Genomic DNA, 15,330 nt, shown 5'->3' on the forward strand with positions numbered 1-15,330 from the left:
GGAACACCTTTCAGGGCAGTGATCTTTATCCAGAATCCAAAATGACCACAGAACTCAAGAAGTAATCCACAACCACAAAACAACTACAGAGCTCTTAAATTTATCAATTTAAAATTTTTTCCTACTTTAACTTTGGAATCATGTAGGACATTTAAACATTGCAAATTTTCTTCCTACTTGTTCTTTTTTTTTTGGCTGCACCCGAGGCCTATAGAAGTTCCTGGGCCAGGGATTGAACCCTGCCACGGCAACAGCCTGAGCCACAGCAGTATCAATGCCAGATCCCTACTGCACTGAGCCACCAGGGAACTCTCTTGCGTAATATTTTTAATGCTGTTCCGGGGCTGGTGGGACAAAAGCCTAGTTAAACTCATCTTGTTGGGCAACAGGACCAGGCAGGGGTGATACAGCTGGAGAACAAGGCTCCTGTGGCGGTGACCCCCCCAGAGCCCTTGACCTCCAGCCCAGGGCTTTCCTTCTGCCCCCTACAGCTCTGGGGCCCCTAAAAGACTAGTTCTCATTTCCGGTTTATTTTGTAATTTTCTAATTCTCTGGAAAATTGCCCTATAAGGACACTGTACTAATTGGAATCTTTGAGTAACCAGAGCCATCCGCAGTTCTTAACTATTCCACGTAAGTGGGGTTTTGCTACAGATCGTTTTGAACCACCCTTTCATATTCTGAGGAGAGGAGCTCACACGTTCCTCACCCCTAATGTCGTAGGTAAAGTTAGTAAGCTGGCAATTGTACGGAATCCAGAAAAGTGACAAAGCCCATTTCCCTTCATGTTCATGTTCCTTCTAGTTTTTCATGTTGGAAGCTAATAACAGGTCTCACCTTTCATAATCTGAATTCCTTTAGCAGTAAAGCCTGTGTTAACCTAGTCACTGAATAGGAGCATTTTTTGTCCTTTTCTCCTGCTTCTTTGCCCATCTTGGGGAACTGTAGCTGGGGTGCCGAGCGGCAGTCGTGGGTGAGTAGAAGGTGCCCCCTGGGGCTGTAAAGGACCAGGTGCAGTCAGGATGCGCCACAAGACCCCTGTTCCGCAGTGCTTTTTCCTTCCTTCTAGGATCCCATTGAGGTCATTTGATTTTTACCTGCTAACACACACATGGCCACACACGTTTGCTTCTTGTACTTTTGGTGGATAGGTGAATTCCCCAGGGTGTTCCCGGGCCCCTTGGCAGGCTTCCCAGGAGAAGCAGGCCTGGAGCAGGGCCCCAGAGGTGTCACGCTGGGTGTTCGACGCGGGAGGAGCACTGAGGGATGCTGCTCTTTGTTGCAGGATCCTTCTGAAGAGGGGCCGTTCGAGGAGGTTCCCGTGGTGTTTGAGGACGTGGCGGTGTATTTCACCCGGGATGAGTGGGGCACGCTCGACAAGCGGCAGAAGGAGCTGTACAGAGACGTGATGCAGATGAATTATGAGCTGCTGGCATCCCTGGGTAAGGATCCTGTAGGCCTCTGTCTGCCGTCACTTGACCTGGGAGACCCACAAGGGCCGGCTGTGGCCTCTAGTCACCCTCCCATCCCTGCCCCTCCCTGTGCAGAGGCAGAGAGCCAAGGTATCTGCCGCATCTCAGAACCCCCCAGCTTTGGGACACTGTGCTTTATCTCCTCTTCATCCACCCGTTCATCTTCCACTACACATCTCTTGAGCACCTACTATGTGCTGGATGAATGTGAACCAGTCAAGTTCTCTGCTTTCAGGGGGCCAGTAGGATATGGGAGGGACAGATGCTTTAACAAGAAATATAACATCACACGAGCTCCACGCAGGAGGTTCAGGCAAGCTCCCCGGGGGCTGCTGAAGACAGTGGTTCCATTTGGCTGGAGTTTCATCCAAGGGAGGGATTCAGGCCGTCTTTACAGATGATGAAATGTTTTAAGTGAGTTGAAAACCAGGTGCACAGAGAGGAGGACGGGCAGCTAGACATGACAGAGCCGGGGACAGATGAGCAAAGGCAGGGAGGCAAGAAAGGGCCCTGGGGGGTTCCTGAGCTCTGCCCTCTACTTGTGCCAGGGCTGCTTCATCAAGGGGCCAGCAGGGTGGGCTGTCTCGCTGGGTGTTGCAGGTTAGACTCTGGAGCACGTGCCTTCGTCTCCTCCTCTGCTTCTTGTTCTTCTCTTTGCTTCCCTTTCCTGTCAAGCACCGAGGAATCTCATGGGGCACCAAAACAGGCAACTTTTCATCTTATAAAGCTGTCATTTAATTTCTTTGTACTAGCATATATTTTAACAGAAACTTTGCAGAACAGGCTGCGGTACGTAACTTAGGAATTCCAGCAACGACCTTTATCATGACTTCTACAGAATCAGAGATCAGAGTGTTTATGGCTTAAATGATCTTATATCCCTGGTTTGTACCTACATATGGATTATTTTCAGAATACTCATGACCTGTATACTACTTTCTTTTTTTTTATGGCCACCTTCATGGCATATGGAAGTCCTCGGGCCAGGGATTGAATCCCAGCTGCAGCTGCTACCTGTGCCGCAGCTGTAGCAATGCTGGATCCTTTGACCCACTGTGCTGAGCCGGGGATGGAACCCACAGCTCCACAGGAACCTGAGCTACTACAGTCAGATTCCTAACCCACTGCACCACTGCAGGAACTCCAGCATACTTCTTATTTTTTTCTCAACGGTCACAATTTTCAAGTGGCTCAGACATTCAGAAATGATGTAAGAAGGTGTTTCTTTTAGGAGGCTGAGTTGTTGTCATCGTGTCCTGGGCTCAGGGTGCTTGTACGAAGCGCACCTTCAAAGAGCATCACTACCACTGACAGTGTTGACAAGCAGAGGGAACGAGGGGGGAGATTCATTGTAAGAGATACGCACCTGCCGTCAGGAGGTTGATTTTTGCTCTGAAGGCATGGGCAGCAGTGACGCACTTTGCCCTTGGGACCCCTGTGAAAGTCGTGGGGAAAGTGCTGGGGACCAGTAGGACAGCAGTGCGTGTCCTGAGCATGGGCCTGGCCTGGATTGCTCAGCCTGACAGCGTCATCTAACAGCTTATCTTTTTCTTAATTTATAAGCGTAAGGAAGTGGGGGAATCTTAAGTAACTGGGGGAAATTAAGGGACAGTCCAGTCTCAGTTAAGTTTTGTTTAGATGAATGATAAGTATACTCAGAAGAAGGGTAATTAATTTTGGATGAAGGTTGAGGGCAGGAATCAGAGAAGGCTTTGTAGAGGACAGGCTGTCTTCTTCAGTTGTCTATGAAATTAAAATAAGTACAGGGGTCTAGAAATGAATTGCGTGTGTGATTCCTTTTTGTGACTTTAATTAGAGCTCTAGCTATTATCCCTTGTCTTCTTATTGAGATGATTTTTCATGTTTGAGATATAAAAACATATATTTTGGTTGTGCCTAAAGCATGTGGAAGTTCCCAGGCCAGGGATGGAGCCCAAGCCACAGCAGTGACAATGCCCTGTCCTTATCCTCTAGGCCACCAGGGAAACCCAACATAAAAGCATTTTAAGGAGCCTGGTGAATATAATTGGGACCAAACGTAAATGATTTGTATGTTTAAAAATGACCTTTTGGGAGTTTCCACTGTGGCTCAGCAGGTTAGGAACCCAACATAGTCTCTGTGAGGCCGTGGGTTCAATCCCTGGTCTTGCTCAGTGGGTTACGATCTAGCTGCGGTGCAGGTCGCAGATGCGGCTGGGATCTGGTATTGCTATGGCTGTGGTGTAGGCTGGCAGCTACAGCTCCAATTCGACTTCTAGCCTGGGAACTTCCATATGCTGCAGGTGCGGCCGTAAAATGAAAAAAAAAAAGACCTTTTGAAGGACCTCAAGCTGATAACTGGGACAGAAAACAGTGTTGAGACATAGTGCACCTCTCTAATTGTTATTTTAGCTTTGATGAGGGTTATTTTTCCTCCCATATTTTATCCTCCTGTGACAAGTATTTAAAGAATTGAAAACCAAATATTATTTGGCATTATCTTAGAATTATTTTTTATAAAGAGAACACAAATAGAACTTCTCTTTGGAGTGAACTCAACTTTTGAAAAAGAAAACCTCATCATTTTTGCAGCCAAGAAAAGTTCTATTAGCCTTTAAAAAAAAAAACAAAAAACCTCCCATCATCTATTTTTAGTGTTTATCTTTTATCTTAGAATACAGTGATCTGTTGATATTGGGTTTTACAGGGAACCTCTATGTTATCTTTATTTATTTATTTATTTATTTGTCTTTTTGCTATTTCTTGGGCCGCTCCCGCGGCATATGGAGGTTCCCAGGCTAGGGGTCTAATCGGAGCTGTAGCCCCTGGCCTACGCCAGAGCCATAGCAACGTGGGATCCGAGTCGCGTCTGCAACCTACACCACAGCTCAGGGCAACGCCGGATCGTTAACTCACTGAGCAAGGGCAGGGACCGAACCCGCAACCTCATGGTTCCTAGTCGGATTCGTTAACCACTGCGCCACGACGGGAACTCCTTATCTTTTATTCTTATGCCTGGAGATAGTAATAGAGGCTTTTCTGTTGACGGAGCACCTACAGAGACTATGTTGTGTTTGCATATTTCCTTTCTCTCCCAAACCAAACCTGTAAGGCAGGCAGCAATGGTATTTTCAGATGAGACAACAGCCTAGCCGCTTTGAGAATCTAACTCATTTAGCTGGGAAAGGGCTAAACTGAAATTCTTACTGTTTTGCTCCTTGCATGTGGGTTAGACTCGGATAAAATCCCTGCTTTGCGTAGGTTTATTACCACCTGGACTGCATTCCTTTTCGTTTCAAGATTGGTGCCAATCAAGTTTAATATAAGGTTATTTAAACATTTAAAGGGTATTAGAATGTTTTAGAAGTCTCCACTCCTACCCCAAATCCATCTGCGGGGGGGTGGTAGTTTGGCTTGGCTCTCAGACTTTCTCTGTGGGTCACGGTTCGTGCCCTTGCCACCCCATCTGTGAGAACTGAGGTGCGGAAAGGGGCTGATGCCCTGGGGTGAAAGGTCATGGTTGCCTCAGCTCCACTCAGGTCATGGGTCTTCGTGGTCCGGTGATCGCCATGCTACGTCGCAGAGCGTTCGTGCTGTTGATTTCCTTTTGCTCTTAGCGTTCGAGGAAAGCTGGCTGGTTCTTCCATTGCGCTTATGACTTACAACTAGCAGGTTCGTTCTTACAGATTTCACAATTATTGCACCTGTTTTTAAAAAGACGGTCTCAATTTAATGCAGGCCAACGTACCATTAATTTTTTTTTTTTTTTTTTTTTTTTACTATTAATTTCTGTCAATTGTTTGGCAGTCAAGTTGCATCGACTAAAGCTTTTCAGCTGCTGGTGATTTCCAGGTTAGGTCCACTCACCTGTCCCAGCCTCCTTGGTCTCACCAACTGTCTTATCAGCAGGACTGAACTTGTAGGGGACGGTCATTGTGATTATGTTGTGTTTTTAAACTCTCACTTTTGTGGACTTGCTCATTTAGAACTATTTAATTTATCATTCTGTAGAGTTCCAACTGTTCTTTTATTTCCTTACTTTATTTTTTATTTTTTTGTTTTTTTGTCTTTTTGCCATTTCTTGGGCCGCTCCTGCAGCATATGGGAGGTTCCCAGGCTAGGGGTCAAATCGGAGCTGTAACCACCAGCCTATGCCAGGGCCACAGCAACGCGGGATCCGAGCCGCGCCTGCGACCTACACCACAGCTCACGGCAACGCCGGATCGTTAACCCACTGAGCGAGGCCAGGGATTGAACCCGCAACCTCATGGTTCCTAGTCGGGTTCGTTAACCACTGCGCCACAATGAGAACTCCCTATTTCCTTTAAATTCTGGTTTCAGACTTTGGCCATATTTGGTGACATCTCTTGCTTCTCCCCAAAAAAGAAAACTCAGTTACATTTCACTGCAAGAAACTAATGTTTGTCAGTAGCAGAGGCAGACAAACCAACATAGGGATGATCTGATAACCCCTGTTTATCCTGGTAAAAGTGTCATCATATGCTGAGTGGCAGGTCACCCACTTCAGTGCCTTTCCTACAGGGAAGATTATCAGGTATAGGTAGACCTCACAGAGCTGAGGGGAGAAGTCGTGTCACCAAGCGGAAAGCAAAACTGAGTAGGACAGCTCCATGCGATGAGCATGAGGCTCACAGGATGTCCAGGAGGCCCGCTGCTGTGTGGCGGACCATCTACGGCCTCCACTGCTGTGTGGCAGGGCCATATACGGCCTCCAGGTAGGGGCCATGCTGAGCTAGAGAGAGAGGAACCAAGGCAAGGTGCCAGAGGGGCCGTCTCCATGCTGACTCATGGGCAGGCCTGCCAGACCTGGGGTGGCGTTAGTCTGGAAGGCTCGGCATCTGTCCTTGTAAGCCCAGTCACTTTCGCGGACTTCAGTGGCGTGTGTGCGTGTGCACGTGCTACGTTTATGTCTCCTCAGTCACGTTCCCATTACTGAGACATAGAAAAATCTGTTTGAACTTCTCTTCTGTTCCACTTGCTCTGAAGAGAACAAAAAGAAAAGGCTTCTGGCAGCATTTCCACCATAGCTTCAAAGCAGTGTGAGCAGTAAGGCTCTTCTGGGGCCCATGTGGTGGTGGTGTGGCAGTCAGAGCTGGCCAGCCCCCAGGGGAATGCAACTTAGGCAGGCAGACTCAGGGGTATTCAGCCTCCTGTATGTTTTCAGTTGGTCTTTTAAACTATTTCTTCATAATTAAGTATTTTTAATTGAAGTCGTTCTAATTAGACATATAACAAAAATGAAATTCCCTGTCCTACTATTCTCTGTTGCTGAGTCCTCCTCCTTAAGGCTTTTTAGCTGTTTCATCCAGTAATTTGCTCCATCATTTCCAAGAAATACATGTAGACATTGTTTTTAAAGATGTGAACTTCGGGAGGATACACTCATAAACACTTCCATCACCACTTGTTTGGGTCAACACTTTGGGGATTTTCTTTCTCACCCTTTTGGGCTTCAAAATAAAATTCTGAGAGCTTTACTTGATACAAATATTTTACTGAGCAAGAAACAGACTGTTCCTGAAGAGGGAGACTTCAAACCCAAAGTGGTTAAAAGCTTGGCTCTCAGTGGTTAAAGCTCAGCTTTTATAAAGCATGAGCGAGGAAGCACATTGTTTTTTGGACTGATATTGGTTACTGGAATTTACGTTCTCTTTAGGGCAATAATAGCATGGTGTACACTTTCTTGTGGGAAACTGTAAGATCACTCTGACACAAAGGAAACTTAAGCCAGCATTTTGGGGAAGTCAGGATAGTTTGAGATCTGGTCGTGCGATTGTGAGTGTTTGGTCCAGGGGTCTGTTCAAACTGTGGCCTCCGTTTTGGTTTGTCTTTGGCAGAATGAAACCTGGGCCCATGACTTTCTCATCACACTCAAGTAACAGAAAGTCCTCCAGTAACATTTTAGTCACGTTAATGATCTAGTTTCGATTGATAAAATGTCCAGGATAGTACTCTTCAAAAGTGTCCTGACTGGGAGGACTCTGGGAAGATCATGGAGTGGGAAGCACCAGGAATCTGTCTCCCCACCTAGACAACAGTTGCACTGGCAGAATCTGTCTGATGTAACTATTCTGGAACTTGGAAATCTGGCACCTTACAGGAGGAGAGTCAGATGGTAAATTGTGGTTTAGTTTGGTCAGTTTCAGCTCTGAGCATATTTACCATTCCCCACTCCTACCACCTTGCAGGTAGCTGTGCCATGTTCTTGGAGCAGCTTACACACAGCTTGCAGGCCTTAGGGTGGGCAAAAAGGACTCTGTCCTCTAAATATCAAGGGTATGTGTTTTGATCACCGATGACTGTGTCTGATCACAGAGGTGCAGACACAGAAGTACGCAGCCAGTGCTGTCGCACCTCCCCCACTGGAGCTAGTTCCTCCCCCTCCTCTTAATTTTTCTCTTTTCCCTCTTTCATACATTAAAGACTAGGATATTCAAAAACATATAGCAGGGGAGTTTACTTATGGCACAGTGGGTTAGGGATCCTGCATTGTCACTGTAGCAGCTGAGGTCACTGCTGTGGCATGCATTCAGTCCCTGACCCAGGAACTTCCATGTGCCATGGGTACAGCCAAAAAACAAAGACAAAAAAACCATGAAACAAAAACATATAGCAGGAAAATTAGAAAGTGATTTTGTATGCCCAGGGAAAGACTCAAAAAAACATGAGGAGACTTCAAGTTTATACCTCAGGCTGATCTTTGGCACAGAGATAGCCTATAATGATTTGAAAATAATAATAACTATAAAAATAATCAAAAACAATAAAAACAGCAAAAACCTTGACGATGGGAGGGAAACTGGTTTCCAGAGTTAACACATTATTAGATTCAAATGTCCGATGTTCAACAAAAAAATCACAAGGCATACAAAGAAATAGGAAAATATGGCCCATTAAAAGAAAAAAAAATTGATAAAACTCCTGCTTGGAGAATAGACTTGTGGTTGCCAAGGGGAGGGGGAGGGAGTGGGATGGACTGGGAGTTTGGGGTTAATAGATGCAGGCTATTTCCGTTGGAATGGATTAGCAATGAGATCCTGCTGTGTAGCACTGAGAACTAAGTCTAGTAACATATGATGGAACATGATAATGTGACAAAAAAGAGTGTATACATGTATGTGTAACTGGGCCACCTTGCTATTCAGTAGAAAAAAAAATGAAAGGTAAGAAAAAAATAAAAGGTAAATAAATAAATAACTGTCCTGGAGTTCCCCTTGTGGCTCAGCAGAAACAAATCTGACCACCATCCATGAAGATGCAGGTTTGATCCCTGGCCTTGCTGAGTGGGTTAAGGATCTGGCGTTGCCATGAGCTGTGGTGTAGGTCGCAGATGCAGCTCGGATTCCAAGTTGCTGTGGCTGTGATGTAGGCCAGCAGCTACAGCTGTGATTCAGCCCCCATCCTGGGAACCTCCACATGCCACAGGTGCAGCCCTAAAAAACCAAAAGACTAAATAAATAAATAAATAAATCTGTCCCTAGAAAAGACCTGATGGCAGATACACTAGACAAATGTTTTAAAACAACCATCTTAAAGATACTCAGACAACTTTAAAAAGATGTGGAGAAAGTCAAGAAAGTGATGTATGAATAAAATAGAAATTTCAATAAAGAGAAAATGTAAGGAGACAAAGAAGATTGAGAGCTGAAAACTCCAATAACTAAAATGAAAATTAACTAGAGGAATTAAAAAACAAATTTGAGTAGGCAGAAGAAAGAATCAGCAAGCTTGAAGATAGGACAATGGAAATTATGGAGTCTGTGAAACAGAAAGAAAAAAGGTCAAAGAAATGTGAGCAGAGCCCAAGGGACATGTGGGAAACCATCAAACCGACCAACACACACATTGTGGGAGTCTTAAAAGGCAAACAGAGAGAAAGGAAGCAATAGTGACTAAAATCTCCCCAAATTTTATCAAAGACATGAATATAAACATCCAAGAAGCTCAACAAACTCCAGGTAAGATGAACTCAGAGACCCACACTGAGACACACTATAATCAAACTTTCAAAAATAAAGAAAGAGAGAATCTTAAAAGCAGCAAGAGAGAAGCAAACCATCACATACAAGGGATCCTCAATAAGGTCGTAAACAGATTCCACTTCTGGAGGCCTGAGGGCAGTGGGCCTTATACTCAAAGTACGGAAAGAAAAAATGTCAACCTAGAGCTGATATCTGGCAAAACTGTCCTTCAAGAGTGAGGGAGAAAGGACGACATTCCAAGATAAGTAAAAATTGGGGGTTCCATTATCACTAGATGTTCTCTAGGAAATGCTCAAGGGAGGGCTAAAGGTAAAACAAAAGAACACTAGACAGTAACTTGAAGACGTATGGAGAAAAAAAAATCTCAATAGAAGTAAATACATGGGCAGTTATAACAGCTGGTGTTATTGTAACACTGGGTTTTTGTTGTTGTTGTGTTTATGTGGGTTTTTTGGTTTTTGTTTTTGTTTTTGTCTTTTTAGGGCCCCACCTGTGGTATATGGAGGTTCCTAGGCTAGGGGTCTACGCCCCAGCCACAGCAATACCAGATCTGAGCTGCATCTGTGACCTATACCACAGCTTATGGCAATGCCGGATCCTTAACCCACTGAGCATGGCCAGGGATCAAACCTGCCTCCTCATGGTTACTAGTCAGATTTGTTTCCACTGAGCCACAACGGGTACTCCTGTAACAGTGGTTTGTAACTGCACCTTTTGTTTCCTACATGATTTAAGAGACAAGTATGCTTAAAGGGGAAAAAAAAAACCCCAATTATTAGTCTAAAAGCTAGTATTTTTCAAATTTTTGTTTTTAGCTCCAAATCTTGTTTTCTACATCATTTTAGAGACTAATACATTTTAAAGAATTATTAGTTTATGTTTGGGGCCACACATGTATCAAGATATAATTTTTGGAGTTCCCATTGTGGTGCAGCAGAAACAAATCCAACTAAGAACCATAAGGTTGCGGGTTCGATCCCTGGCCTTGCTCAGTAGGTTAAGGATCCAGCGTTGCCATGAGCTGTGGTGTAGGTCGAAGTCGAGGCTCGGATCCCACATTGCTGTGGCTGTGGTGTAGGCCAGCGGCTACAGCTCCAGTTGGACCCCTAGCCTGGGAACCTCCATATGCTGTGGGTGCGGCCCTAGAAAAGACAAAAATAAATAAATAAATAAATAAATAAATAAATAAATAAATAAATAAACAGATAAACAAATAAATAAATAGAAAAATTAAATTTTCTGTAAGTTTTAAATGATATCAAAAGTTGACCCCAAAAATTAAGAAACAAAAATCCCATCTTTTTGTAGTAGTTAAAAGTCTGGACCTCATTTAAAGCTAAAGTTTCTTGCCTCTAGACCTGCTTCAGGTCTGGAATCTGGAATCCTGCGCTAAGAAGAAGGAAGTTCTCCTACCCTGAATCCTATTCCAGGACTTCTGCTGCATCCTGGCTGGGAACAGGGGTAGGTAGGCGGGGAGGAGAGGTACCAGAAGTTTTTCCTGGCTTCCCAGTTACTTGTAGCTGGGATAATTGAAAGCTGGTTCTCCAGGTGTGTCTGTGGGTTCCACAGTCCCCTGAAGCCTCATCACTGGAGACCTCTCATGGCAGTGGGTAACGTCTGCTTTAGCAGTCTGCCCTGGATGGGCTCCTGGGGGGAGCGTCACCAATAGATAGTCATGGAAAGTCCCTTTAAGTGGCTTCAGGCTCCTTCCCTTTCCCTGTGGGGCCCACATCTGGAAGATGGAAAACACACTTATGTATCCATCCTTTGCTCTCTAAGCCCTGTGAATGTAGGCTCTTCTCAAATGGACACCGTGAAGGAGCCCCATTGGTCAGTTTATGCCTTTAGTCTTCCAGCCCTGTGTTCATGAGCAGCCCCACAGCTCCAGGGAATACAGGTGAGGATGTCATTCCCATTAGGCCTCAGGTCAGAGGGAAGTAGCTCACCCCACTCCTCCCCATGGTGGATGGGGAGCTGACAACACACTTGACGACTCTTTCCGGAAACATCTGTGCTATCCAACTCCTGATCTCTTCACTCCCAGCATGTTGACGCCTTCAGAGTGGTTAGGGCTTGGGTTACAGCCTGGTGTTTCAGTCACTCTTTCCAAGTCAGCTTTGGAATGGGGGAGACTTGGCTCCTGTTTTGGGGGGCCTTCAGCCAAAACAGGCAGGCAGAATCACACTTTAATATCCTGTTGCATGCGTTTATTGCTATTCCTGATTTGCTGATTTTAGATATTATCTATTTCATCCTACTGTGGAGGGTGAAGATATGGCCCTCTTACATCACGCAGGCCCCACTTCTCTTCCTCCATCCTCTCAGAACAGGTGTATCATACTTTTTTGGTTAACTCAATGTAAATTACTTCCCTAATTAAGATTATGTGTTATTGACTTCTGATCAGAGTGGCGTATTGTGATGATGTCTCATTTGGTGTAGGATTCCCCCTCCCCTAGGAATTGTATTTTTTTCTTGTTTTTTTATTTTGCTAGTTTTCTGTACCATCATCAATTCCTCTCAAACTCTACAGTTAAGTTATACAACTCCTCTGAAGGGTCTTTTCCCCGTGATTAAACATCCTGTGACCTCTCAGTTTCACTTTTTTTTTTTTCTGGAAATTTCTGTCATGGGGTCTTCCATTCCTCTACTCTCTCAAAACTAGTTATTCTTTAAGCCTTCTGCATAGCCATGGCCTTAGACTTTCCTTTGTCTCTCTCGTATGTTCTGGGTCGATCTATATCTTTCAGGAATATGTCTTCATTTTGTTGGGGCACATCCTTCAGTAACTTCCTAAGAAGGGGTACATGGGAGGAAACTTTTTAGATTCTACGTATCTGAAAGTGCCCTTATTCTGTTCTCACAGTTGATAACTTGGTTGGGTATAGAATTTCAGGTTGGAAATAATTTTCCTTAATATTTTGGAAGCATTGCTTTTAGGTTTTACAGGTGCTGTTCCGAAATCTAAGTGTCTTTTTGATTTCTTGTCGTGGCTCAGTGGTAACAAACCTGACTAGTATCCATGAGGACACCGGTTTGATCCCTGGTCTTGCTCAGCGGGTTAAGGATATGGCTTGCTGTGAGCTGTGGCGTAGGTCAAAGACATGGCTCAGATCAGTGTTGCTGTGGCTGTGACGAAGGCTGGCAGCTGTAGCTCAGATTTAACCCCTAGCCTGGGAACTTCCATATGCCGCAGGTGCTGCCCTAAAAAGACCAAAAAAAAAAAAAGGAAGCCTAAGTGCCTTTTTATTCCTTAGTCTATAAACACAGCCTATTTTTCCACTCTGAAAGGTTCTGTGATCTATTCTAGTGTTTTCTGGTGTTTAGTGCTTAATGATATGGATGTTTTTTCATCTTCTGTTCTGGATATCTGATGTTTTCCCTTCCATGTGGAAACTTGCATTTTCCAATTTGGGAAAACACTCTTGTATTATTTCTTCCTTTCTATTTTCTCTTTTCTTTCTTGCAAAGAGTCCTATTTGTTAGATATTAGACTTCCTAAATTGAGACTCTGACTTTGCTTTATTTTTTTTTCCTCCTATTTTCTGCTTCTGTCTTTTTGTTGTTGTTATTCTACTTTCCTGGAGATCTCCTCAATTTTATTTTCTAACAATTCTATATAAGTAAAAAATTTATTCTTGGAGTTCCCTGGTGACTCAGCAGGTTAAGGATTCAGTGTTGTCACCACAGTGACTTGGGTCGCTGCTGTGGTATGAGTTTGATCTCTGGCCCAGGAACTTCTGTGTGCTGTGGGCACAGACAAAAAAAATTCTTCTCTCTTATTTTTAACCTAAGAGCCTTTATTGCTCTTTTCAGGGATGACTATCATTACTTTCTCTCTGGGAAAATTCTAGTTGGACTGGTGACGGGGTGAAGTTTTGTTTTGCTTCCTGCAGTATCTCTAGTTCCTTCCATCCTTTTTCCTACTTGTTTCCTGATAGTAGTTTATCTTACATAAATATCTTCAGGTTCATTCATATTTAAGAGTAAAGCAGTAAAGCCTTAAAAACTGCAAGCTCTGCGTGCCTGGCTGGGACTCATGCGGGGTGTAGATGGCACTGTAGGGTGACCAGCTGTGAACCCGGCTGTCTCCTTGAAGAGCCCGCCAAAGTCTGCACCTGTAGGTCTTTGTGGGAGGCGGGCCGGGGAGGAGCAATACATTTCTCCAAAGAAAACGTGCAGTCTCCTGCTTGGCTGCTCGCCGAGCTGCTGCTCTTGGAGCCCAGTGACGCAGCGTCAGGTCTAGACTGTCTTCATCTACTGCCCTTCTCCTTCGTCTTTCACCACTGCCCCCATCCCAGGGCCCAGAGCCCTTCTGGTTACACTTTTCCTGTAGGCTAACCTTTCTTCTTCCCCTCGGGGCGGGGGTGGGGTGGGGTGGGCTGGTGTTTTCTGGCTTCCTGGAATAGGTGAGAGGACCTGCGGTCAACCTGGTCTCTGCAGACCTTGAGGCCTGTCCACCCTCTCCTTCTACCACCTTCTGCTGCACCTGGTGCTTCCAGCCCTGGCTCTTTTGGGGACTCTGGTGTCAAGGTCACTTTCTTCTCCTTGTTACTCGCTCTGCTAGCATTTGGTGTTCAGCCCCGTTAGTTCTTCTCTTTTCTCTCCTTTCCTTCTTCTAAAAATGTACTAACATTTCTAGTCCCATGTTTCTCTTGGGCTTATGCTTCTTTTTATTATGTTCCTTTGCCCTCATTTTAGGGACGTTTGAAGAAGGATATGTGTTCGTCTACCACAGTTTAACAATTTGTCATATTTTTATGAGTAGTAAATATGTGGACACCTATATACACATGAAAACATAAATATGTTCAAGTGATCGAAGACAAGTAGTGGGAAGAATCCCCCTCTTACCATGCCCTTTGGTCCCTCCACAGAAGCACCCAGTTATCAGATGCTTGGATATGTTTTTCCAAAGCAAGAGCGTGCACACTTTCACTCGGATACATACAAAAGCGTGTCGGTAGAGAGAGCAACGGATTCAATCACTTAAATCAAGAAAGTGATTTCTTCGCAAACCCTTGAAAAATACTCATATTTTCAGTAAAGGGCAGTGCTTAACCCAAAGGCATGAATCTCTTCTAGTTGGATTTCAGGTTCCACTGCAAGTGGCGGACAGTGCTAAGGGGCCTTGCAGGGGTCCCATTCAGTTAGCCACTTGCACCAGGGCCAGCTGTGGGTGTCACTGAGGGGCCCGTGCATGGGACAGGCATTGGGGGCCGTCTCCCACTCGTGTGGCTATCATCTCTCCTTCTCATTTGTCCTCTGTGCTTTTCCCCTCTTCACCTTCCCCTCTAGATGCCTTTAGCTGACTCCTGGCTGCAGGTGGCTCAGCCACGGAGTTAAGGACATTCTTCATCCCAGCCAAGGGCTACCCCCGATCAGGCTGCACCTTTGAGTTTGAAGAATAAATGAGCTCCCTGGATGGGCATGCTTCTTTTCATTGGGCCTCTGGCTGAAGAGGCTTTATTAAGAAACAGACCCAGAGGCCTTCCTGGATATTTCAGGTGGGCTGCTTGACTGACAGTCCAGAGCCATGATGTCGCTGTGACTCTTCATCCCTGAACAGGGCCTGCCGCTGCCAAACCAGACTTGATCTCCAAACTGGAGCAGAGAGCTGCACCGTGGATCAAGGACCCACACGGGCCAACGTGGGGGAAAGGCCGTCCTCCAGGTGGGTCTTGACCTGCTGAGTTCTGAAGGGTGTGTCCAGGGGCCCAGGCAGCTAAGGCAAGTCACACAGCGTTAGTGCAGCCATTCTCCAAACCTGTCACACACCAGGCCCTCCCTGTATTAGGCCTTGGGTAGAAAAACATGAATGGGAACTCATCCTGCCCTCTTGGTGTAGAGTAGGCTGGGAAACTGGGAGAGTTTGG

The 15,330-nt window shown here is 45.2% G+C and overlaps 1 protein-coding gene across 9 annotated transcripts in view; it reads left to right on the forward strand.

Moving 5' to 3' along the window:
• Positions 1-15,330, forward strand: part of ZNF862 (zinc finger protein 862) — a 40,507-nt gene that overhangs the window by 11,382 nt on the left and 13,795 nt on the right. For all 9 annotated transcript variants that reach the window (XM_021079102.1, XM_021079104.1, XM_021079099.1 and 6 more), the window contains 2 exons: positions 1,286-1,442; positions 15,024-15,128. In XM_021079102.1, the coding sequence (XP_020934761.1) occupies positions 1,286-1,442; positions 15,024-15,128 (262 nt within the window). The remainder of the gene's footprint in view (positions 1-1,285; positions 1,443-15,023; positions 15,129-15,330) is intronic.

Source organism: Sus scrofa, chromosome 18 (assembly GCF_000003025.6).
Source record: "Sus scrofa isolate TJ Tabasco breed Duroc chromosome 18, Sscrofa11.1, whole genome shotgun sequence".
Lineage (NCBI taxonomy): Eukaryota > Metazoa > Chordata > Mammalia > Artiodactyla > Suidae > Sus > Sus scrofa.